The sequence below is a fragment of the Semicossyphus pulcher genome, unplaced genomic scaffold, assembly GCF_022749685.1.
Source record: "Semicossyphus pulcher isolate SPU_LCO1_2020_fin unplaced genomic scaffold, fSemPul1.0.p SCAF_11, whole genome shotgun sequence".
Taxonomy (NCBI): Eukaryota; Metazoa; Chordata; class Actinopteri; order Labriformes; family Labridae; genus Semicossyphus; species Semicossyphus pulcher.
The window spans coordinates 24,186,911-24,210,995 of record NW_027211615.1 but is presented as its reverse complement, the minus strand read 5'-3'; the positions used below and the strand labels follow the sequence as shown (position 1 = coordinate 24,210,995).

At 43.7% G+C, this 24,085-nt stretch overlaps 1 protein-coding gene across 1 annotated transcript in view; it reads right to left on the bottom strand.

The window, feature by feature from the left end:
* Nucleotides 1-557: 557 nt before the first annotated feature.
* jag2b (jagged canonical Notch ligand 2b) overlaps nucleotides 558-24,085 on the bottom strand; it is a 51,723-nt gene continuing 28,195 nt past the window's right edge. Inside the window, exons 6-26 of the mRNA XM_069686506.1 lie at nucleotides 20,870-21,000; nucleotides 20,103-20,222; nucleotides 18,948-19,061; nucleotides 18,743-18,856; nucleotides 16,410-16,523; nucleotides 15,920-15,966; nucleotides 14,122-14,295; nucleotides 10,173-10,335; nucleotides 9,921-10,082; nucleotides 9,587-9,700; nucleotides 9,390-9,503; nucleotides 9,142-9,255; nucleotides 8,751-8,867; nucleotides 7,385-7,412; nucleotides 6,709-6,794; nucleotides 5,048-5,161; nucleotides 4,757-4,872; nucleotides 4,231-4,488; nucleotides 4,008-4,139; nucleotides 3,629-3,779; nucleotides 558-3,494 (exon numbers count right to left, since the gene is read on the bottom strand). Coding sequence (XP_069542607.1) covers nucleotides 2,968-3,494; nucleotides 3,629-3,779; nucleotides 4,008-4,139; nucleotides 4,231-4,488; nucleotides 4,757-4,872; nucleotides 5,048-5,161; nucleotides 6,709-6,794; nucleotides 7,385-7,412; nucleotides 8,751-8,867; nucleotides 9,142-9,255; nucleotides 9,390-9,503; nucleotides 9,587-9,700; nucleotides 9,921-10,082; nucleotides 10,173-10,335; nucleotides 14,122-14,295; nucleotides 15,920-15,966; nucleotides 16,410-16,523; nucleotides 18,743-18,856; nucleotides 18,948-19,061; nucleotides 20,103-20,222; nucleotides 20,870-21,000 — 3,010 coding nt within the window. The 3' untranslated portion in view covers nucleotides 558-2,967. The remainder of the gene's footprint in view (nucleotides 3,495-3,628; nucleotides 3,780-4,007; nucleotides 4,140-4,230; nucleotides 4,489-4,756; nucleotides 4,873-5,047; nucleotides 5,162-6,708; nucleotides 6,795-7,384; nucleotides 7,413-8,750; nucleotides 8,868-9,141; nucleotides 9,256-9,389; nucleotides 9,504-9,586; nucleotides 9,701-9,920; nucleotides 10,083-10,172; nucleotides 10,336-14,121; nucleotides 14,296-15,919; nucleotides 15,967-16,409; nucleotides 16,524-18,742; nucleotides 18,857-18,947; nucleotides 19,062-20,102; nucleotides 20,223-20,869; nucleotides 21,001-24,085) is intronic.

The following is a 24,085-nucleotide window of genomic DNA, read 5'->3' as shown; positions in this document are numbered from 1 at the left end:
TTGCCTTTGGAAACTTTACTAAAACGTTTCTACTTCTAAAAGGACAACTGTCATACTGAACGTACCCAATACTGAGCATGCAGACCTTTAGTTTTGTATTGTCATCTGCGGTTTCCAGGGTCAAGAACGAACCAACCTTCAAGCTCAAATTTTTACAAATGGATTAAAAAGTCTTCAAACATTACTTTCAAACCCTGTCTGCTTCTGAAGGCCATTAAAGGGCCAAAACAGGTCCAACAAAGTAAGCTGACGTCTACTTCAAATGTTTCTGAATTCAAATTTCCTCCACCAATGTCAACATGTTTTAGTACAGGAATGTCCCGCACACCCGCATCCTGTTGCTTGATGCTTACCGGTCAGTGTTTTTCCATTGTTGTGTTCTGCAGACCAAATATTACAAGCGTGATCAAGATGTGTCAAAACTGCTTTAATAAATAACTGGGATGATTATTTAGAACAATGAAACATCCACTAAAAGAATGGAAACCTTTGCACTTTGTATAAAATTAACTTAATGTCCCTTGTAGAATAAAATGTATACAATATGCATATTTAGCTTTTAACACCAGCAGTGATGCATCTTTAATTCTTTATTTTGCGGTGTCCCATTTACAGAAAATACGATGGCGTTTTGAGACAATGACATGATATGAAAAGGGGAAACTTTGAACTGAGTTGGTAACTTAAAAAAAACATGGTAGCAAAAAAAACATCTGCAAATATTGTTCCCTTCATTAAAGCCTTGAAACCAAACATGATTTGACCTACTGACATCCACATTCATGACACTCCAACAGAGCCATGGTTGGTTTTTATTTTCAATCCTCCATCGAGTGTTTTATTCCAGAAATCTCCATGAGAGCAAAGTGAGAAAAGGAGAGCACTTTACTCAGGCGAATAAAACACGCCACTATACACCACACGCTGTTTGAAAGAGTTACTTTCCTTAATAGTGAAAACAAACCAACAACATAAAAAACATGACCATTGATTATACAAATAAAGAATTACATTAAGGCACCTGAAACAAAAGGGATTGTGACGGGCTTAGAAATGGCTTGAGGACTTTTTAAGGCTATAATGTTGGCAGTTTTGCCACACTGCCTGCCAAAAGATACCGTAGAATATTTATATTTAACTACATCCTGATTAAACCACCAAAATCAGTGATATCGATAATAGAAAGCAAGGTAAAAATAACTTAATAGTAAAAAGTAAGATTAAATAATATAAGAAGTAGGCCGCTGCTATGCTAAGAGTCAAGTTTCAATTCTGGCCACGCCTTTAGTTGTGATGTCGCAGGAGGCGTTCTCCATTAGCTGTCAGGCAAAACGCCTTGTGTGACATCACAGATTTAAGAGGTTATTATCAGATTTCTGACCTTTTTTACACAGATTTTTTTTCCACTTTAAATATGAACAGCATAGAGATGTTTTTGCTTTGTTGGCAATGCCAAAGAACACATTTTTAACATCTCCTTAATACTGCTTTTCTTCAATAGAGATAATGGAGTGCAATGGAATTGGGATTTCTTGCATGGAGGGACTATCCAGGTCCTAATTTCTGCTGATTGATTGGTAATGATGTGGTAGATTTGTGCATGCTGGTAGAACAATTACAGTGTAAAAGATTGAGACTGAGTCTAGTACAGTTGGACCACGCGAAGCCAGGAGAATTGTGAGTAAAGTATTGGTGTCCTGGTGACATTATTTTATGGTACGGTTTTAGTCTCGAAGTGGAAAAGCATCACTGATTTACTTTGCGCAACTTAAAAAAACGATATTTTGTCACTAAATAAAAAATAAACGCGTCCTCGTAACAAACCATTTCTAAACCCTTCAGAAACTCCTTCCTCGGTGGTACCTTGTTGTAAAGATTCTTAACTGTGGGACTCTGGATATGAAGTGTTATAAAACGTGCCTATTTTGACTGGCATAAATAAAAGGAATGGCATTGTAAAAAAAATAAAAATAATATTAATCATAATAATAATAATAACAATAATAATAATAAAAATGTGTGACTTGTCTTTAAGTTACTTATTTCAAATATACACAGCGACTCCTTTAGTATTTACACATATGTACAGAGCATTCATTTCTGTTTTGATCAAATACCTTGAATGGCGTTGCTGTGAAATTGAACTCTCTAAATGTACACTTATATCCCTTTGAGATTTGAGAACAAGGAGGTCAAACTGGGCAGCGCGACTTGAAGCCTCGACACGGCTCTTAGAAAGGCACTTGCTACCAACTCAAATACTGCAAAAAATCCTCAAACAGAGCTTTCAGCCAAGACAACTGAGAGACAGGAGAAAAAACATGGAAGGCCACATAGTAGGCACTGGGGTTTCTGTCCCCTCTCCCCTCCAGGCCAAGTGTTTTGGTAAGGCTGGCGCATGACGGCCACAGGTGGATCGGTGGGCAAAGCTGGAAAGAGACAGAGCAAAGGCAGGGTTTTCTCTGTTACTGCGGCTGCAACAGTCCTGTTCCCTCAAAACCCCTCCTTTACTGTCTCTTTAGTGTGTATCTGCCCCCCCCACAGACACTGAACAGGAGCCCGCTGACGATTTAACTAAATTATAATCATCTGTAAACCAAAAAAATCTTTATACAGGTGGTTTTCTTTCTGTTTCGATGATTCATCTTTTCTTTAAAGGTATAATTCCATAAACAAAAATCGCAGAGAGCTTCTTTTTGCCTCCTGAAAAATGTTTCATTTCAGCTCCCTCTGTACACACTAAAAGAAAAATAAGTGAACAGAAGCAAAAAAGGACGTTCACTGTGCTCCAGCCTCCTGAATCAAAAATCTTTTCAGGTGACAGTGACAAAAACATGAAAACAAAGCAAAGAACGGCTTATAAAAACACAAAGCCTTTTTTTCTTCCAAAAGTAGTCCAAAAATAAGAATAGTCGCTGCCTTGCAGCTTCTCTCGCTTCCACATTGCGAGTCCTTTGTTTAAATTTCTTATACACAATGGTCTCTGAGGTCTTTTTGACCTGTCAAGGCGGCACGGACATTTTTCCAGCGGTTGTCTTTGGGGCTATAGCCTGGGGTCCGGTGGGGCGCTTTGAGGGATGAACTGGAGCTGTGCAGGGTACAGATCACTCCCTCACTGGACTGCACTGCAGTCTCAGAGTACTTATAAACTTGCTGCTTTCCCGCCTCTGCTCCACTACACTCATCCTCGAGCTCAAGCTCGCCTTCCGTCTCCTCCTCCTCCTCCCCCTCATCACATGTCCGACAGGAGGGGCCCATGAGCTTTTTGCGCTCCTGCTCGGCCTCCCTGTTGCTTTCTTTCAGCTGCTGCGGCTGCTGCTCACGTCCCACGACGAGACGAAGCGGCTCCCACTGGTTGTTCACGTTGGCATCGGCGGCCGATCGTACGCTCCTCTCACGCTCTTTTCTCCGTTTGCGCGTCCACCAAACGCATACAATGATGCAGAAGAGGCAGAGCAAGCAGAAGAGCACACATAGCAGTGGCACCAGGTAATCTGTTGACATGAAGGTGTAGAAGAGAGGAAACAAGGACATAGAAATCAGTGGAAGTAGTCAGAAGTCATTAATAAGAAACTGAAAGGTGCCTATAACAAACCCTTGTGGGACACCTTTGTTAATTATTACTCACCCACTGAGGGGGCCATGATCTGTGTTTCCACTTTGACTTCAATGACTCCCGGCATGATGGTGCTGTTATGCCGCTTGGACAAGGTGCCCACTATGGCGGTGGCAGCTTGCTGGATCAGACTGTGGTCTGGTAGATCCTCTGGCTGGAAAGACTGAGAAACAAACCAGAGAACAGGGAAGAAATGACATAACAGCTGGGAAACGTATGAAGCTGCATCTGAAATATTTATACAGTGTCTTATTACAAGGTTTTCCTTTAGCTGATTATGTGTTTATTCTTAGGGCATGTCTTTATAAATACACAAAAAATTAAAATAAAGACTGGAAGCAAGACAAATAGCGAGCCTGGGTCTCAATTAAAGTGTGAATCATTCACTTACTATTGCCACCTCTACAGCGTCCGGATTTGAATGAGAAAGGTCACAGAGCAGGAGGAGGCTGTGTTTTTTTGCCAGGCTTCGTGTGTCAGGAAGATACCTCAGCTCATAGCAGATGTTTTCCACTGTCGTTCCCTGCATCAAACACACACATACTGATCAGCATTGAACCACTACTTGAGAACGTTTTCAAGACTGCAAGATTATATGTGAAGAGACGACTCACTGGTGGGACTTTGTCTCTGTTGAAAACAAGTGTTATGCGGCCACAGCTGTTGTCCAAATGCCCGCTGTTCGGCTGGCACTTGGTGATTGCTTGTGGAATTGAGGGTCCAGCAATGGAACAAACCCCCCACTGATTGCAAGGCGGGGAGAAGCAGGTGAGGTAGCTGTGCTCCTGACACTCTCGTCCAGCCGGGCAGGTCTGGTGTCTCTGGTCCTGACCTGATGACTGGAGCCGGCAGGGACGACGACCGCACAGAACCTGGTGTCAAACGGTCAAATTATTAAGCTAAATTATAATTAAATTAATTTAGGTTTTGAATTTTTGTGGGTAAAACAAAGAATGAAATTAACATTTATTGCAGCACCATAAACAAATCTGTTTATAGCAACTCCGTTTCTGTATTTGTTTTTTCTCTATGGTAACCGTAGCGGGTTAAAGGTTATTGAATTTCCTTGTTCGGAGTGTTTATTTGTAAGTGAGCAGTAGCAGATATTTGCTGGCACTGCTTTTGGAAAGGCCATGTTACCTTTGTACATTCCACTTTGCCATTGATGCAATGGCAGCTGTTGCACTCTTCCTCCCATCGGCTGCTGTGGGGAAACTGCAGCCCGGCATAGTGACAAGTCCTCCCAATACCTATGACTACACACAGAGACAGAGAAGGGACATGTTGAACTTCATAGCAGGACTTATTTATTCTTTGACTAAATTAAAGTTCTATTGACCTGACAACAAGTACAAACTGTGACTACATAAAACTAAATTTGTAACCGAATACATCCAAAATTAGCACGACAGATAATAGAGATGTATTTACACTCTTGGCATCGGGCTCCTGTTCTACCAAGCGGACAGATGCAGCGGAAACCGTTGATCTCGTCCACACAGGTGGCACCGTAGGCACAGGGTGAAGACTGGCACTCGTTTATGTCTGTGAAGGGAAGAAGAGCATCACTATCAGGGCGCTGGACTACAACATTTGTTGCAAAGTAAATGCTTGGTCACACCAGAAATTGGGACAGCAAAATTTCTCCTGCCTTTGCGAAACTGTTAACATGCTAGCTGGATAAAACATGCTAGCACTATAAACTATTTCTTTAGCACATAGATGCCCAGTCACACCAAAAAGTGTGAAAGCAATATGTCTCCCGTCTTTGTGAAACTGCTAACATGCTAGCCCGACAAAACATGCTAGCACTATACAACATTTTTACCAAATAGACACCTGGACACACTAGAAAATGGGACAGCCTAATTTCTCCTGTGTCTTTGTTAAACTGCTAACATGCTAGCTGGATAAAACATGCTAGGATTATAAACTATTTCTTTAGCAAATAGATGCCCGGTCACACCAAAAAGTGTGACAGCAAAATGTCTCCCGTCTTTGTGAAACTGCTAACATGCTAGCCGGACAAAACATGCTAGCACTATACAACATTTTTTCCAAATAGACACCTGGAAACACTAGAACGTGGGACAGCCTAATTTCTCCTGTCTCTTTGTGAAACTGCTAACATGCTAGCCGAATAAAACTGTGCTGCGCTGTACATACTTGCTAACTGAGAGTTAGCTTGTTAGCTTGGTCGCTAATGGGATAAGGTCAGAGTTTATGCAGAAGTACTGAAGAGCTATATAAAACAGTTAAAAAAAAAAAAAAAAGAAGCACGGCAGAAATTTTGACTAAGATTTACCTGGTTGTGGTAACAAGTCAATATCGATTTTTTTTAGTTTGTCTACACTGTGCTTTATATTGTCGAATGATGCACATATTTTTTGTTTCTATTTTTTATGTTTTTCTATACACATTGTTGGAGCATAACACATGTTTTAACATATATTTTATGTATTTTTTCTACTTCTTGTAATGTTTCTAAGCTTCCATTTGTATTCTACAATGGGAGCAACATTAACATGACCCAAATACCACCTCAGGGATCATTAAAGTATTTCAGATTCTGGTTTTCTTTCATAAACGTGAAAATTCTTCACATGTGTGACCCCCCAACCCCTCTGCTATTTGCGCATCTCTTTGAGTGACACATATCAATTGTGCCTTTTCCCTTTAAATCACTGTGAGCCGCTGCCTTTGTCCTCCGGATTCAACATGAACACCGCCTAGATGGGAATCTCAAATTCAGAAAAGGTGAACGCTATCCGGCCGAAACAAAGGAGCAGAGAAGAAGAATTTCGGGGTCACTGGGTAATTTGTCTTTGGTGTGTTTGTGTGACTCCGTGAGTATGGAGGAGGGACGACCTTTGACCTCTGAAGCGTTAAAGGGACAAGAAAAAGGGAGAGGGCGGCGTCCTGGTCTTACATTTAGGTGTCAATGTGTCCATCTCCTGCTTGTGACCATTTTTCTTTTCCGCTTTTCCTCGCAGCATCTATCCATCTTCTTAATCACACTACACTGCTCTGGCTATGTTTGGGTCATGTGTATCAAAAAGCATATGATGAAGTACAACGCAGTCATTACTCACTGATTCTGCAGTCTGGTCCGGCGAAACCGGGGGCACACTCGCACCGAAACCAGTTGACTCCATCCACACAGATACCGCCGTTGTAACTGAGAGGGGAAAGAAATAAAAACTATTAGATGAGGCAGTAAAATAGTCACATCCTTCTCAGCTATAACAAAGCACATGGATTTTGTGTGTGTGTGTGTGTGTGTGTGTGTGTGTGTGTGTGTGTAGGTGGTATTTGAGGGGGGTCATCAATACAAGCCTCCACCTTTCAGATGCTAATTGCCGTGTCCAGTCCCTCCCCTCCCCGCCTCTCATCATGCCTCTCCTCCATTCCTCCTCAAAGCCCAGCTCCCCCCCAGGTCGCATTGGAAGAATGGACACGTAAGCCCCCCACCACCACCACCACTCCACCCCCACCTGCATTCACCATGGGGTAGGTGGGACTCTTTTTACTCCCCACCCAAAAAAACCTCTCTCTGTCCTATTCAATATCCAAGCCCCCCTCCACTGAGAGATGCCCCCTTTGAGGCTTGATTTGAGGACAACTTCCACTGCTTTCAGCGGCCCTTCACCCCTCACCAAGGTCTGTGTGAAGTGTGGAGACGAGGGAGGAAAAAGGAGAGGGATAAAGGAGGGAGGGGAAAGGTTTGGGCATGCCACAGGAGCGTGTGAGGCAGGAAACGGTACATACCATGGATGAGGGTTGCAGTCGTTGATGTCTGTAAAAGAGAAGGACAAAAGAGAGACACATAGCGTTAAGTTGTTGTCAATTCATGTCATGTTTTACACTTCCTTTAGAAAATCTTCATTTACATATTGCAGGTCTTGGTGCTGTGATTCACTAGCAGAATGCCACTTTGAAACATCACTTCAAAGTGATATTTTTCTATTGGTCATGAGATAATTAAGTGGCATTCTTAGAAAACAACACTGAAACAAAGATTAAGGGAAGTTTAAAAGTAGTATTTAAGCTGGCAGTCTGTTATTTTATACAACAGTTAGTTCAGACAAAGTAATCTGATTGGATAAGAGGCATTCCATGAGTGCTGATATAGAGAGCAATACATCACTGGAATTTTCACTCTGTGTATCACTGCCTCAGCCAGGTGTTCTGAATACTGTTAATTAAAGGAGCAATTTACCCCTGGAAAAAGCCGCTGTCGGTCAAAGCTGGTGTTCTCTGTAATCGACTGAAGCAATAATATTTGAAATAGCTGTGGAGAAAGTTGTACAAACAGCTCGTGGTTTCGCCCATTCTGCATTCCTACAACACCCAGCGTGCATTGCGCCCCTCCTTCTGAAAGGAACGGCCCAGCGAGAGACGCTGCAGGCAATGGCTCAGAGCTCAATCTGAAATACGACGAGAATATACCGGTGGCTCGTCTACAAAATCTTTAAGTCTGCAGCCTGCATTTCAAACCTGACGATTTTGAACGAGACATGACATCAGAGGCGGGCGTCCTAAACTGAGGAAGTGTAGTTTAGCAAGCTCCCTGGCCTACACCAGATGACACGTTTAAGTAGTCTGACAGAGGTTTTCCAGGGCCCATTGGAGCAGATAGTGTCCTCCAAAGGCACAGAGAGAAATGGCGTTTTTTTTCCTACCATAATGACATTAGCTCCCCATAATATAATGATAGGACTGAGGTTGAAAATTGGTGAACTGGCCCTTTAACGTTACAGCAGAGCGTGTATGTCTACATCGATCCAGCTGGTACCTCTGAATCACACAGCAGACTCTTATTTCACTGGTTGATGATACATTAAAACATACAGATTGTGTACAGGAGAATGTTTGGGTTGCTTGGCAACAAAAGTGGAACCACTACAAAAAACAGTATTCTGTTATTGATTAATACTTTTTACTCGTAGCCTATTTGCAGCCCATATAACGGTTGTGTAAGAACAATATCACACTCGAGGTCGTGATGTCACGCCTGCGGCCTCGTGCCTACGATCGAATCACAGCCGTGATGATATTCAGTACAAACATCTCGACCTTGCGTGTGATATTGCTTAAATGCGTGTTAAGTGCATAGCTACATAGAGTAACTTACTTTGGCCACAGGTGGGGCCTTCCCAGCCCTCTTTACAGATGCAGGTGAAGGTGTCTCCTCCTCCCACACAGGTTCCACTGTTGAAACAAGGACTGGAAGCACAGGTGCTGTTTTTGGCTACGGACAGAAAGAAGCATTAGAGATCAGAACTACCTCATCTTCAACTGATCTAAATCTCCCTCCAAAAAATGCTCAAGGAATTGAATTAATATCCATGAATACGAAACCTTGAAATTAGTTTGAAACAGTAACATTGTGCCTTTAATTACTGACTGAAATTCCTCCGTAACTAGGATGATCGATTTTACACTCTGCAACTCTCAAAGCAAAAATATCAGGGACACTTTGATCCCTACTTTCCGGGAACTTCTACAGTGTCTCGAGGCCTCACCTGTGTTGCATGTGTTCCCTCCCCAACCAGGCGGGCAGGCACAGCGGAAGACATCCACGTGGTCGTAGCAGGTGCCTCCGTTGCTGCAGGTGGTTGGGTCACACTGACTCTCGCCTGAGCAGGATCACACAGAAACAAAAATTATTTTAGCCGTCTCAACAAACAAAGAAGTGTAGCACGGTGGAGCTGGGGCCACTGCGAGCTCTGAACATAAACACACACATTAACACAGAGCCGACATAACTCACGGGAATGGCAGGTCTTGCCCTTCCATTTGTCGGCACACTCGCAGTAGAAGTCGTTCACCAGGTCGACGCAGCGTCCGCCGTTCTTACACGGGTTGTGTCGGCACTCATTCACATCTGAGGAAGATTTAAAAAGATGAGATCGACTGAACTGTAGTAACCAGAAGCTCTCGACTGACTGATGAGACACGAGAACTCACTGAGGTCGCAGAGTCGACCCTCCCAGCCGTCAGGACAGAAGCACTGGAAGGAGTTCACTCCGTCGATGCAGGTCCCTCCGTTTCCACAGGGGTTGTTGATGCAGTCGTTAATATCTGAAGGAGTCAAGTGGAAAGGATGAAACACCTTGACCAGAGCGACACTCAGAGGATGTTTGTATATTATCGGTTTATTTTAACCATTCTTATATCGACTTAAAACATTGATATAAAGTAATGCCATCATTTAAAAAGTCATAGCATTTCCGACCAAAGAGCTGTAGGTATGGTCTTTCACAAAACAACACAATCACATGGCGTCAGAGTCTGTACGTACTTTCATGACAGTAGACACCGCTGAATCCCGGGTCACACGCGCAGGTGAAGTTTCCCGCCGGCTGGCTGATGCAGCGTCCTCGTGGGCCGCACACGTTGGAGGAGATGTGCCGCACTCCGGCCGAGTCGTTGGTAGCTATAGCAACCGTGCAGCTGTCAATGACTGCAAGAGGAAGGAGTTCAAATTCATTACTTTTCTTTGACATATTATTTTATTCGCTACCATTTCATCACGTCAGAAGGCTCCAGTCACCTTGACACGGGGTGGTTTGGCAGTTCTCCCTGAGCCGCTCGCACGTCTTCCCCTCGTAGCCTTCAGGACAGGCGCAGTAGAAGTCCTGCTCCATGCTGTGGCACTTCGCCTCGTTCTCACAGGGGTTTGGATCACAAGCATCCGAGGGATACCAGCTGGAGATCTAAAAGGAGAGGAAAGTGTCGCACTTGAACTCATCTCCTTTACAGACTGTTTTTGTGCCTTTCAGCTGATTATTTTGGTTTTATCGTATACAACTTTACTGTTTGGTTTACACACAAGCATCTGCCGTTGGACCAGCACCAAGCAGCAGAACAACAAGCTGGGCTTTAAGTGATTCAATACTCAAACAACGAGGAAGTATTGGACTCAGCTATTTTTTGGTAACAGGTTTGTTTAAGAGCAAAGTAAGCTGACTGTTTTTACTAGTCCGGGGAAACTAGTACGCTCTAACTTAACACGCTCCTGTACACATGCTTTATGACAACGACAGCCCTCTGCTGCCATGGAGCAGCTCCACACACTCAGATAGGGGGACAGTGCCTTGCCAAAAGGGCACTTGGCCAGTAACCGTGAGAGGGTGAGAGGGTCGCGAGGCAATCAGGAAATATCAGCTGACCTTTGGGCTGAAAGCCTGCTTCAGTAACTTGTCAACTACTGCTGCCACACTAGTGGTGTTTATCAATCATCTCCTCCTAACTCAAATGGTTCTTATTGTTGGGATTATTAAAACAAGTGAAGCAGATTTGTAGTCTGTGTAGGTGAGCAGCTTAGCTCAGTTCAGAATAAAATGGAAGGTAAGTGTAAGAGCAAAGTAAGCCTCGGAAACTTTCACTAAGCTCATCAAGGGGATCCACACTCTTGCTTTTACATTTCCTCCGTGTTTAATCCTGCAAGAATATTCTGAGACAGCGGCCTGAGAGACGGTGAGCTGGTAGGAGAAAGAGGTAGCCTATTATGAGTGAGAGTTTGGTCACAAGCAGAGCCACAGCGAGTATGATAAACTTTGTCCGTTCTACCTGCACAGATACAAAGTTTAGAGTAAAAAATCTCTCCGTTTATGTAAACAGGAGCCCAGTGTGCGTAAACTCTGCGTTACACCCGTTGGCCATTTAAGGTGCTGAACATGGGCTTCAGCAGCAGACGGTCCGCGGTGGCTGAAGTCTGCGGTCACACAGTTTATTTTACTCCAAGTGTCAGGGCCACAAACATTTTCTCTTCACTATTTGCACGTGTGTGGTCAGGGCGGCGTGTCTGAGGGCAAGAGAGTCCATAAATCTCAGGGCACATTCGTCAAACTTGCTGCACTTCCTAATGATGGGAGACATGAGACAGTTTTCATTGCAGCAGACAGGTTGAGAATATATTTGTTTCCAGGTTACAAACTGCACATTGGAGCCTCGTATGTGCCAAATAATCCTAAAAATCATTAGTACTAAAAGTCTTCTTGTTCCTGTCTATTTAAAGTGAATGTTACAGATGTAAAATATAAAATGTTATAACCTTTTATGGACTCATAAAAGCTTATTCTGTTATTCTGTGTCTGTTCTTTTGATCATGTTTCTTTATTTTCATCAGCAGACTGAGGTTTCCAAGGCGCCATGGAAGTGATTTTTTTCCTTTCAGGACCTTCCTGTCGTTTCATGATGAAATTGGGTCCATTAGCTGATAAAGATCATGTGCTGTAATAGAAAGCTCAGAAACAGCTGAGTGACATTTTTAAAAGGTTGGAAATGTCACCATAATGTTTATTTGTAGCTTAGGAAAAAATGCATGACCAGGAAGTCACTTTCTTTTGTAAGTTATGTTTATTAAGCATAATTTGCTAAATAATGCTAAAATACGTTCGGGATTAATAAAGTTCTATCTTATCTTATGTTAAATTAACAATCTCAAACTTTTTCATTTAAATAAATGTCTGTTAAGTCACTATCTATCACCCAGCAGTGGTTGGTCTGCCAGAGAGGGTAGGCGGAGCTAAGCGGCTGCTTTTCCGCTCTCTGCAAGTGTTGCGAGTAAACAGTAATCTACTATGGCTGAACAAACAAAGAAAAGATGACTACAGATACAACTTCAACAATAAGTGAAAATCCAAAGAAAAAGAAACAAACTCGACGCTCAGATGAAGCCAACAGTCTAAAAAGGAAATTGGCCGTCAGCCAGGAAAATCAAGAGTTACAACTGTAATAAAGGGAGCCAACCGTGGACGTCTGGTTAAATTAAGAAGTGTGCTCTCGTAATTACCGCTTATCGCCAGTGGGAGGCGCTCAAGAGCACAAAAATTTAAATGTTCGAGATTGTATCTTTAAATAAAAAGGTAAAGCTGAGAAAAATAAGAAGGAATATGTTTGCAGGTAAGTATTGGACAAACCAGAAAGTTGATCTGTGATAAATATTTTATCCAATTTGAGATACTTTACTCAAATTCATAAATGTCAGCCTGCTGGTGTCGTAGAGGAAACGTTGGAGGTCGAGCTGCACAATAAATCGCAGTTTCAATTTTTCAGTTTTTGCGATATATATATACGCAATAAACACATCACAGAAGACTCACTAAGCATGGGGAAATTTACCATTTGGATGGAGCTCTGGGTATGATGGCCATACTTTCATACCATCTGATGCGATCCGATGACTCCAGAGCAGCCATCAGCTACCCTCAGATTAATATGTGTCAATGCAGCGGTGAAAAAAAATCTTTATGGATTTATTTTGGAATCAGCAGGGACGTGTTGCAAACACAGGTATTGTGTGAAACCTGCAGGACAGCAGATGGACAAAGAAGCTAACAGTTATAGCTAAAATGCACATCGCAGATATCTCTCATATCGCGCAGACTTAGCTGGAGGATCGATAGAATCGTGAGGATCCATCACCTGGGATCATAAATGTTTCATAGCAATCCATCCAACAGCTGTTAAGATATTTCTGTCTGGAGCAAAGTTTTAATGGAGTAAATGTGGCTCTCGTCTCTCTTTGGGATTCAAACTGACCTTATTTCTTCTGAAGTCATGATTCAGATCAGTAACGTGCAAAAGCATCGTTACACAACCAAACCTCATTGAGCAGAGAGCAGATACTAATCAGAGAAATATGAAGTCGGAGGCGTTGTAGTTTTGGCACTGCAGGGCAGGAATGCACACCGTGCCATAGCAGGCATCGGAGCGGGGTAGTATGCAGGCAGAAATCCAGCGTCACCTCATTCAGAGAGGCTCGTATTTATAGTAGAGATGCTAAAACAGGACTGGCTCCTGACCAGCAATGTCCTCCATTCAGGACCCAGGAGATGCGGGGAAGTGTCGGTTTCCTCACTGCTAACCTACATTAGCTCCAAACACACACTTCTAATGTAAAAGGCTGCAGCAAGGACACTGATATGTGTGATGTGTGGCGAGATTAAGGTTATCAATAATGTAAGTTTGCAGTGTAAGCCGGGTTTGGTTTATGGGGCTGGAAACATAGTAAACATCCTAAGGGCAGATCATAAAAATAACTTGGCACAGCGCGATGGAAGTTGGCTTAGATCACGGTGCTGTAACGACAACTGCATTTTGTTTACTGGCACAGCATTACAAGTCACTTAGTGTACATTTTCCATAACAAACGGCTGTCAAGCAGATATTAAATCTCTTTACAACATGTCAACATCGCTTGTCGGTGGTTTTAACATTACTTTCTTTAGATCGTTTGATTTAATTGCCGTTTTTTAAGCACAAGAAGCCAGAAACCGCTTGTTCACTTGTACTCTGTTACGACTGTTTTTCATACCTCTGTAAAAAAACAAGCCACAAAGTGTGACAACACCGCCAGTCTACAGGTGCTCAGACATGTAATGTGTCACCACTTAATCCGAAGGCTATTAATAAAGAAGTCTGGCACCACCGTCTTTATAAACTATCGCTGCACTCACGATAATCCAGAGCTGTGATCAGAGGAACATGAGACTCACCTCGCACAGCTGTCCAGCAAACTCTGGCGGGCACTGGCACACGAAGCCGTCCAACACCGCGTGACACTGGCCGCCGTTCTGGCACGGCCTGCTCTCGCACTTGTTCCTCTGCATCTCACAGTGAGTGCCAACGAAACCTGGAGGACACTGGCAGTGGTGACCCTTCAGGCCCTCCTGAAGGAAAAGACAGAGGAAGCGATGAGTTCAAGGACAATGATGAGCTGGTAGGTCTACGAGCAGTGTAGCTGCTATTCTGGTCCATGTATGTGGAAAATAGATTATAGTCACTATGAAATGGTGCTTTTTAATGTCACATATTTACATGTTTCCTGTTAAAACGGGACACTAGGGAGGAACTTGTCACTAGCCTCTTTTACACTGCCAGTTCAAGGCGGGATTATTACGCCTCTGTTACGCCTCGTCTTCTAAAGCCCCCTTTCCCACTGGTCAAAAAACCCGCTAACACTCGGCTTTTTTGCTTAGTGGGAAAGGCTACAATCGGCATTCAGACCCGGGTCAAATGACTCTGCAGTACACTCGGGTAATTATCGCCTCAGCTCCGATCAGCAATGATGGGAACACAAAACTCCAAGTTCCAGCCGCTGTCGCGTGAATACAGAAGAACAACATACAACGGCAAATTTGTTCTCCGTGTCGTGCAAGATGCAGCAACACTGGCAAGACAGCGAGGTCCTCCATGCTGCTTACAAAACAGTATTATGTAAGATCTTTGTGCAAACTATTGTTTACTAACCACGTTTGTGACGTCAGATGATGACGCAGCAGAAAAGAGGCCGAAGGGCGCATACTCCACTGGCAATGGGAAAAGAGATCATCCGCATTTATTAACGGGTCTTCCCGGGTCTGAAAAACCCACCTCAATTTTGGTGGGAAAGGGGTTTATGTAAAATGCATGGAGGCAGAATGGTGGGGTGAAGTCGCTCCACCTCTGAGCCGGCATCAGAAGTAGTAACAGAGGCGAAACGACGGAGCCTGCATGGCGGAACAGCGCCGTGTATGTGAAGCTTGCGCTGTTTGTTGACATCTCACGCACGTTTTGCTTCCGCGACGCCGGAAGGCTTTGTAATAACACACACTGAGGCGGCTTTATGCTGGCGTTGCTTGGTCCAACGTAAAATGGCAAAGGCTGCATGACAGCGGAGCTTCGTTACAGCGCTGTCGCTGAACCGCAGTGTAAAAAGGGCTACCGACTAACAGCTAGCATTTGCAGCCAACAAAGGGGGAGTGGGGGATGCTAACCCATTAGCTAACTCATAGGTCATGCACACTGGGCTGTAACTTACAGCAATTTAAGTCATGGAGGAAAGAACTTATACATTTATAAACAGTTACAGTTTACAGAAACAGTTGCATTTGATGCAAAAAAAAAAAATGAGGAGACTTTAATTGGACTCTAAATTAGTAACGAGCCCAGTACGGGATGAGTCATCAACATTTTTTAATGCTTTCCAAGACACGACAAACTCTAAAATATCATCAAGAATACCTACAAAACGACTTATTTCATTGTCAGATACTAGCATCAAGCATAATACTCGCAATACATATGTGAAAAAACTTTAAGGGGTGCCGGTCTAGCTCAGCGGTTACATCGTGTGTCCCATGTTCAGAGTAGCTACAGTTCTCGATACGGCGGCCCCGGGTTTGACTCCCACCCCCTGGCTCTTTGTTGTCCCCACTCTCTCTCCCCCTGTTTCCAACACTATCCACTGTCCTCTCTCTCAATGAAGGCATTAAATATGTATTTTTATTTCACGTAAAGTTAAAGCATCGATACCTTGCATGTAGCTCCGTTCTTGCACTGACCGTGGCAGCCGTTGATTTCTGAAGAGGTAGAAGATAAGAACATTATTAACAAAGGTTATGAAGAACATTAAATAGCTGATCTGATTTATCATGTTGTCCATTATAAGACGTAGTCTGCAATGTGGGATGTGCACAGATTAAGTCAAAGGAAAAGAAACTAGTGAAGCCAAAGAGTGCCAGATAGACCGCGTACAGATTGTAACTGGCATGCACTGGATCCAGATGAAGAAACTGGGCATGCAAGTTCAGTCATGACTACAGAGTTGGAGCTTCAGTTTGCCAAGGTGAGAAAGAAACGGGTTACCACATGTGGGGAAAGTGAGTGACACTAAACTACAGCTATGTTCGGTGTCCAGGAAGTGAGAGGAGGCGTTTGAGATTAGCCAGAAGAAGAGGACGTCAGCGGAGGGACAGAGGTTTAAAAGGTGACTTTAAAAAAAAAAAAAAGGAGAAATACTGACTGATGTCACATTTCTGTCCGGACCATCCGTGGAAACAGACGCAGTGATAGCCGCCAATCAAATTTCTGCAAGAGTAAGCGTTCACGCAGGGATTCTTTGCACACTCATTTGCATCTGTGAAGGCAGGATGTAGAAGGAAACCACGTCCATTGATTAAAACAAACCAAAGGAAGGACAAAGAAAGTAAAGAGACCAGAAATCAACCTTTAAAGCAAAGCCAACAAAAAAAACTACAGAACCCACACCGTTGCTTTTGCTAATGCCTGGCCCACGCTAAAAGATTTTTAAAATGTTAACAGATGTTGAAAATGTGAGAGAGCCCACACATGATGATATATAATCATGGATTGAACAGTTTTGTTCCTGTAGCGTGCGGAGAGCAACGATTACGCCAAAAAAGCGCAGCACACACTGACAGATTCATTCACCAACAACCAGAGTCCGACTCTCACAACTGGAAATCTCGCAGAATCTCCCACGGTCAAATGAGACTATAAAGTAAACAAACATGGCGGACAATGGGCAGGAAGAGTCGGCGATGATAGTTTTTGGACTTTTTACTGAAAATTCAGGAGGAAAAAAGAACAAACTGGATGAAGTGGTGGAGACGGCGTGAACACGGGCTGTAATTGTTACTTTAGGCATTTTGTCGCCATGGCTGCAGTTGTTGCGCTTCCTTCTTCAGTCAGCTTGCTTCCCCATTGGCTATTGATTCGTTCCACGTGACAATCCACAGACTGCATGCTTGGCTGTCATCGGGGTTCCCCCCACACAACAGGATATCAGATCGGAAATATTTATGATTTGAAATCGGTGCGGCCACGACGTTCTTCCGAACAGATCGGGGAAGTAAAATCACTCTTAACATCCCTCACGCCACAGGAACTTCTGGAGAGATCATCTTTAGAACAAATTAAAAAAACGGGACTTTGCTTGCGATTGTCGGAAGGGGGGAATTTGGCCCAAAATCGTCCCGATTATCTTGTAGCGTGTACCCCGCTTAAGTCAAATATTGGGGCAAAAGTTAGAGTTAATAACTTTACTTAGTTATCACCTCTTCGAATCTTTAACAGACAGCCTTCGTTACAAAAGGCAGCATGGAAAACAAAGGAACAAAAAGATGCTGCTAACTTGCTGCACACTAAAATGTAGGTGTTTTTGGAGCTTGATTGTCACAAGGGAGTAAAAATCTGCTTTCGATTGCTTCAGTTTTACTCCCTATTAAATACCCACTCTAGTGCGAGTCCCCAAACTAAAGCATTGCAATACAAAATTGCTGGACTGCTCCTGTAACTCATTCTCAAGGTTCTGTCTAAATTTAGAAAGATTTGATTTAGACATTTCAAATAATGCATGACTATTAGAGAAGCCATTTCTGAGTGACAGGTTAGCTGGTCTGCGCTTAAGATAGATCACATGACTGCAACAGTTTTAATGCTGGAAGGAGTTTGTTGCAGATCATACACCTCTCTCTGCCCATAATATCTACTGCCCGTCCTTTATTGTCAGGTCCTGTGTGCCGAACCGGACCTAAAGGGCTTCTCTACACGTCCACAGAACTCACCAAGAAAGGCCGCAAAGATAAAACAGTGGATACAGATCAGATAAATGCAAACAGCACAGTTTCACTCACAAACCTCCAAACACATCAAAAGAAAATCAGCACTGCTCGAATATTCGAAAGAAAAAAGGGAGGGGGGAGTCTGCGGGGAGTCCTGCTGTGCTCACTCACACACCTGTCTTCTCTGTGAAACCCTAAACTCTACACACACACACACACACACAATCGCCAGGTAAGACAGGAGGCCAATGGCTGCCTGTAAGCTGAGATCCGAGCTGGTAAGATGACACTGAACTCCTGAGATCTCTTTCCTACCTGCAGCCCTCCAACCCCTCCACTCGCATGCACGCACACACGCAACCCAACTTTGTTTACCGCTCGTAATCCATTTCCTGGCTTCGCGCCGGTCACGTCCGCTTGTCGAGACCGGAGCGATATAGAAACGAATGCCACCGTCAGCGACAAACAAACAGCCGGATATAGACACACTCGTGGCTCATAAAGTCATTGAGAAAAAAAAACAGAAAGAGGCGGCCGCGCAGCTGCCAGCTCATCCAGGATATTGACAGCTTGTACTCTGGCCATGGGGCTCAGGTTGCTGGTTGCCAATTTGAATCCCCAAAACACAGATATCCTGAGCACTGAGTCTCCGAGGACATTTATTTGTTTTAGAAAACGGTGCCGACAGGAAAAAATTGCTGCAAAACACACCTCCCTGTAGAGAGGGAGAATTGTTTGTAAGGAAAAGTATTTCCTGTTTTCAGAGCCTCACCTATCTGGCAGGTCTTTCCCTCCCACTGTGGTGGACACACGCACTCGAAGCCGTCCTCCTGGTCGATGCAGGTTCCCCCCCGAGCACACGGACCGGAGGCGCACTCGTCCAAATCTGAGAAAACAGACACTTCAGTTCACAGCATTCACAACATCGGAAGAAAAGTGTTAGATTGTGGGCATTGATCTGAACGTGGGCGACTTACTGTTGGCACAGGTGGGACCCTCCCAGCCCGGCGGACACTGGCACTCGAACCCTGTGGGCACTTCGTGGCATGTCCCACCGTTGGCGCAGGGATCGGAAACACAGGCGTGCTCGGCTGGTAGAGAAGTTAAACATTACTCTCTGCTCTTACATGTTCAGAACATGACTAAGACTTTCTGTATGGGATTTATATGACATCCTATGTCACATGTTTCCATGACTACAAACATTGTAAAGCAGAGATTCTATGTATCTGCTGCTTAAGATACAGGCTGTAACTTACTATTTTCATTAATGATACACTTGCCGATTATATTCTTGAATTATTAAACAACTGTTCAACATACATGATGTAAAAAAAAATCTCTACCCTGATTTCTTAGAGACATAAATTGCATCTTCTTCCTGCTAAACTCATATTAAGAGTCCAAAAACCCAAAATAAGACCAAGAAAAGCAGCAGATATTTCCATCTGAGAAGCTGGAGCCAGACTGTTTGCTGTATAAATTAACTAATGGCTCTCTGATTCTGAAAATAGTTGTATTTTTCCATCAACTGATCATTGAAACTGAACACTGCAGCTTTGGAATTACCCGGAACATTATGAGCACGTTGCTGTGCAGCACAGTCTTTACGGTGGTGCTTTAAAGCTCCTGTGAGGAGTTTTTCACAGGTTATGAAACAGACTGAAATTAATTCTGATGACTCTATATGAGCTACAAAAGCAAACCAGACCATCAGCGACAAGATTGATTATTTCTATATAGTTATTTTTAATGGCTGAACCTGCTGGCGGTGGGGGGGGTAGGTGTCAGACGAAGCGATTAACTGCACGCTGCCTTTGTTTACATTTTCCAGGGCAAACATTTAAAGTGAGTGATACATATGAGTGAGATATTGTGTTAAAAACCACCACTTAAGCATGAACAGGACAAAATCAGCAAAGAGATAAGAGGTACGGCTTTGTCCACAGGGGGCGCCAAAAACAACACAAGCCGAAAGTTCCTCACAGGAGCTTTAAGTAGCTCCATAACAGGAATTATAATCTGAATGAACCTGGGAGAACAAAGGCAATGAAGCCAACAGAAGTCAAAAGAGTAAATACTGTAAATGAGAAAAGGCCCATCTCGACCAAACACAAGTCGTAAGCTCTCACCTATCTGACAGTTCTTGCCGGAGTATCCCTGAGGACAGGCACACTGGTACTCGTCTGGCTCAGTGTTCATGCAGGTTCCTCCGTTCACACAAGGATGGTGGCGGCCGCAGTAATTCAGATCTGGAGGAGGACGCACATTTAGAGACACCAAGAGCAAAATTCAACATTGAACACATTAATTCATCCATCCTGCCTGAGTTCTACCTCTACAGGTAGTTATATACCCTAAGTGATGTATTTTCTCTGTTTATTTCTACAAATACACACGTGTTTTTCCATCCACAGAACAAACTCGACTAAACCTTATGTGATCCCTGCACACTGTCCTCAGGCTAAAGGCCAGGGTCAGCCCACAGGCTGGTAAATAAAAGAGCAGGGATCTGTCTCCACCGGGGATCTGAGGACCGCTTCTCATCCCCTGAAGAGCCCTCAGTGACGAAGGGATGTGAGGGGATCGAGTGTCTGTGCTGCTGCTCAGATCTCACAGGCAGTAAAACTATCCAGCTGCTGGTCTCCACTCGCAGAGAACCAGGAGGGAAGAGGACTCGGCATTGCAGTGTTCTACATGGTGATATGCTGCTTTGTCATTTCAAGAGTCATTTCGCCTGCATCTCTTCCTGACTCGTTACTCATCAGATACAGGAAGCTGCAGCTCGAGGGGATGTGCCGGATGAGAGCAGGAACTCTTCTGTCGTCTTGCGTGGGCGGTGATGAAATACAGCAGAAAACAAACAAACCAAAGAAAAAAGAAACTCCAGTTTCCTCACCTTTATCACACAGCAGGCCACCCCAGTTCCTCTCACAGTTGCACTGCCAGGGCATGTTGCAGGTCCCGTGGACACAGCCAGGATACAGCTGACATTCATCACAGAACTGGCTCTGCCAGCCGTAGGCACACCTGATTAAACACAGAACATGACATTCATTATTGCCTTCATCTATTTTCCTCACCCTGCTCTCTTATGAATCTGTCCTTCATAGTCTGACGTGTGCATTTGTTACTCAGGGGTATTATGCTAATTTAAAGCTTCATATTTCACTCTGTGATACCTGTGGAGTAGCTTAGCATAATTTACAGTTAAATAACTCCTCATTTTTCTCACACTGGTGCTCTGTGCAGGCCGTCATACAGCCTCTGCCTGAAATGATTCAGTCAGCTCTGTCCCTTTAAGAAACCCCGCCCCTACAAGCCCACTTTCCACTGATTGGCCAGCTCTCTGAAGCCTGCTGAGGCTGCACTTTGTGACGTCACAAAGTGTCTGAAACCTGGCGTTCACAGCAGCCTGCAGACTGAGCTGAGGAAGCCTGGGGATTACTCCAACATACTTTTACCTACAGATTTGAAACTTGGACATCCAACATTGTAACATTATATATATATATATATATATATATATGTCTATATATATATCCCGTCTTTAACTGAAGTAAGATGAGTGTTAATCTGATGACCGAGGTGGTTTGCCATCATCAAAGTGTTCTGGTCACTATTGAAGCTTTAAAGGGGAGGTCACTGGTTTTCAAAATAATATGAATTAAAAATGTTTTTTTTTTAACAGTATAGTGGTTGAAATTGTTTCCAACACCTCCAATTAAAAATGTACATACATTAAATTCTAAGGGTATTTTATACACATTTAAAAAGTATAAAAAAGTATAAATATTATGTTAAATTCACTGTTACTTTTAATATATTTAAAGGGGAAAATAATCTGTTTGTACTGATTTTGTTTTGCACAATTCCTTCTACTGCCGTGTGTGCAGCCAAAGGAAATTAAGTAACTGAATCTTGATTAAATAATGTGGTTTGTGACTCAGTTTATCACTTAAACATCAAGAAGTACTTCCTGTATTCTGAGAGCAGATTGGTCTGGCTTTGATGGTCTTAATGCACTCCTCTTTGCAGTCCTTTTTGCACGTCAAGCAGCTCACACAGACTTTAGAATAACTGTCGATTCTTATTTGTAACTTGGCAATTGTGGCAGCTTTTCAGAATCAGAATCAGCTTTATTTGCCAGTAGCAAAGCATTAAACATTAAAAATATTCAACTAAAAACTACAAGCCCACCTTAGATATTAAATATGAAACATTAAACTTATATGCACATGCTACGAGAGACAACGAGTGCAAAGGATGCTGAAATAATATGATAAAAAAAAGAACAACGTTTATTTTAAAGTCTGTGTGAGCTGCTAAAAGGGACCAAAGAGACAGTCTGCTTGTGGCTGGATCGAGCCCTCAGATGCGACCTGCTCAACAGTGGAAACACACCTAACACCGTATCAGCGTCAAACCACCCCAAGGCCTCCTGCCAACTAATCTTAGCGGAGAGTGACATTCCAGGGCAGGAGGGGTTAAGAATACTTCCAGCGGCTCCCCGCGCTCGGGTTAGAGTCTGGGGCTGAGGGCTACCGGGGTGGCACGGCGGTTCTGGAGACGACTGTGTGTACACACAGCGTGTACGCGCACACGCCTGCAGCTTCACGACGGCGCTTGGCTATTCCAAGGCTGCGGTGTCGTCGCGCCAGCTGTCTTGTCAATTGACGGCTATTTTGAGTCTCTTGCAGACGGCACCGCTGTCTCTGCGAGAGACGAGGCCTTTGGAAATCTCAGGCTGAAGGGGGGGAATACTTGACATGCTTCTTTCCACTGTATATGATCAGCTTCGGAGGGTCTGACAGCAATGTAGCAACAACACTAACAGGACTTTGGCAAGGAGACTTGATAACTGCTTTTTAAGCTCGTAGGTATCATAAGACGAGTCCTGCGGTTTGATTTGAGGTCGTATTGACATCACAATTACTCATCAGGCGCTTACAGGTGGAGGAGGCTTGATTCTTCAGGGTTTGAGTCCTAAATTGTGGGCTTTGCAAAACATTCAGAGACGTAAAAATGTTTTAATCCAGAGTGATTCTTAGGACACGACAAGCCTTCAACAAATAAGTCAGAACAAGCCTAATGTCTTCTTATGAAAAGCCTCAATCAGCAGCGTGTCAACAGGCACGTACCAGCTTTTGTGATTCTCTGAAGCCTGCGGCGGACGGGGCACGGCCCATAAAACTGTGGTGAAATAAAAGGAATAAAAGGAGAGATGGCGAGGGATTTAACGCCAGCTTTACGTGACCCGAGGCTTTCTTTCAATTCATGCCACTGCAGGAAGATTCCTCCGCTTCTCCCGCTGCTCTTCTATTCATGTCACCTTTTCCTGTTGACTGTGACTTGACATTTCAGAAGAATAAGGTGCTTCCCGCTGTTGTCTGTCTGCGGAGTGGAATACGGATGCAGCCGACTCATTCAGGCAGACACAAAAATATGTGAAGCAGTTTCCTAAAACTGGTCATTCCCTGTTATTCCTCGGCTCCGAGCCAAACTGTTCTTCCTAATAGTGGGAGGCAAGTGTCTCTTTCCATCTGGCAGGTGGGAGAGGGGGGTTACAAATGACGACAGGATGTTCCACATCCTGTAAATGTGGACCTACAGGGCTATTCCACATCACTTTATCTATTTCCACTTTGGGAAATGTACATAACACAGCGGGATATTCATTTCCTTTCCTTGCCCCCTGCCCTTCAAGGAGGACTGCAATGCGGATGAGGAAGGGATATGACAATTCCCAGCACGTTTACAGTGGTCAAATTCACACACCGACAACTCCCTCTTTCTTCAGTCCGGGATGCTTGGTATTCTGCGGAGGATTTCAGGTGGATAAAAATACAAGAAGTCAGGCGCGGCGCTGCCCTTTTCTTCTTAGCTGAGGTGGAGATGCCCACGAGGGAAGAAAAAGGCTGAGGCGAAGAACAGAACAGGCCACGACAAGTAAAGGTGTCTCCGTCTGGCATCAAAATTCCATCCTTCCTTGTGTTTTTCACACTTTCAGATCGGGAGTTGGTCTAATTTTGACACTTTTCTTTATTAAGACCTTTTTTTTTGTTACACAAACCATCTTTTCCTTCAAGTAGACCAAAACCATATAATGTAATTG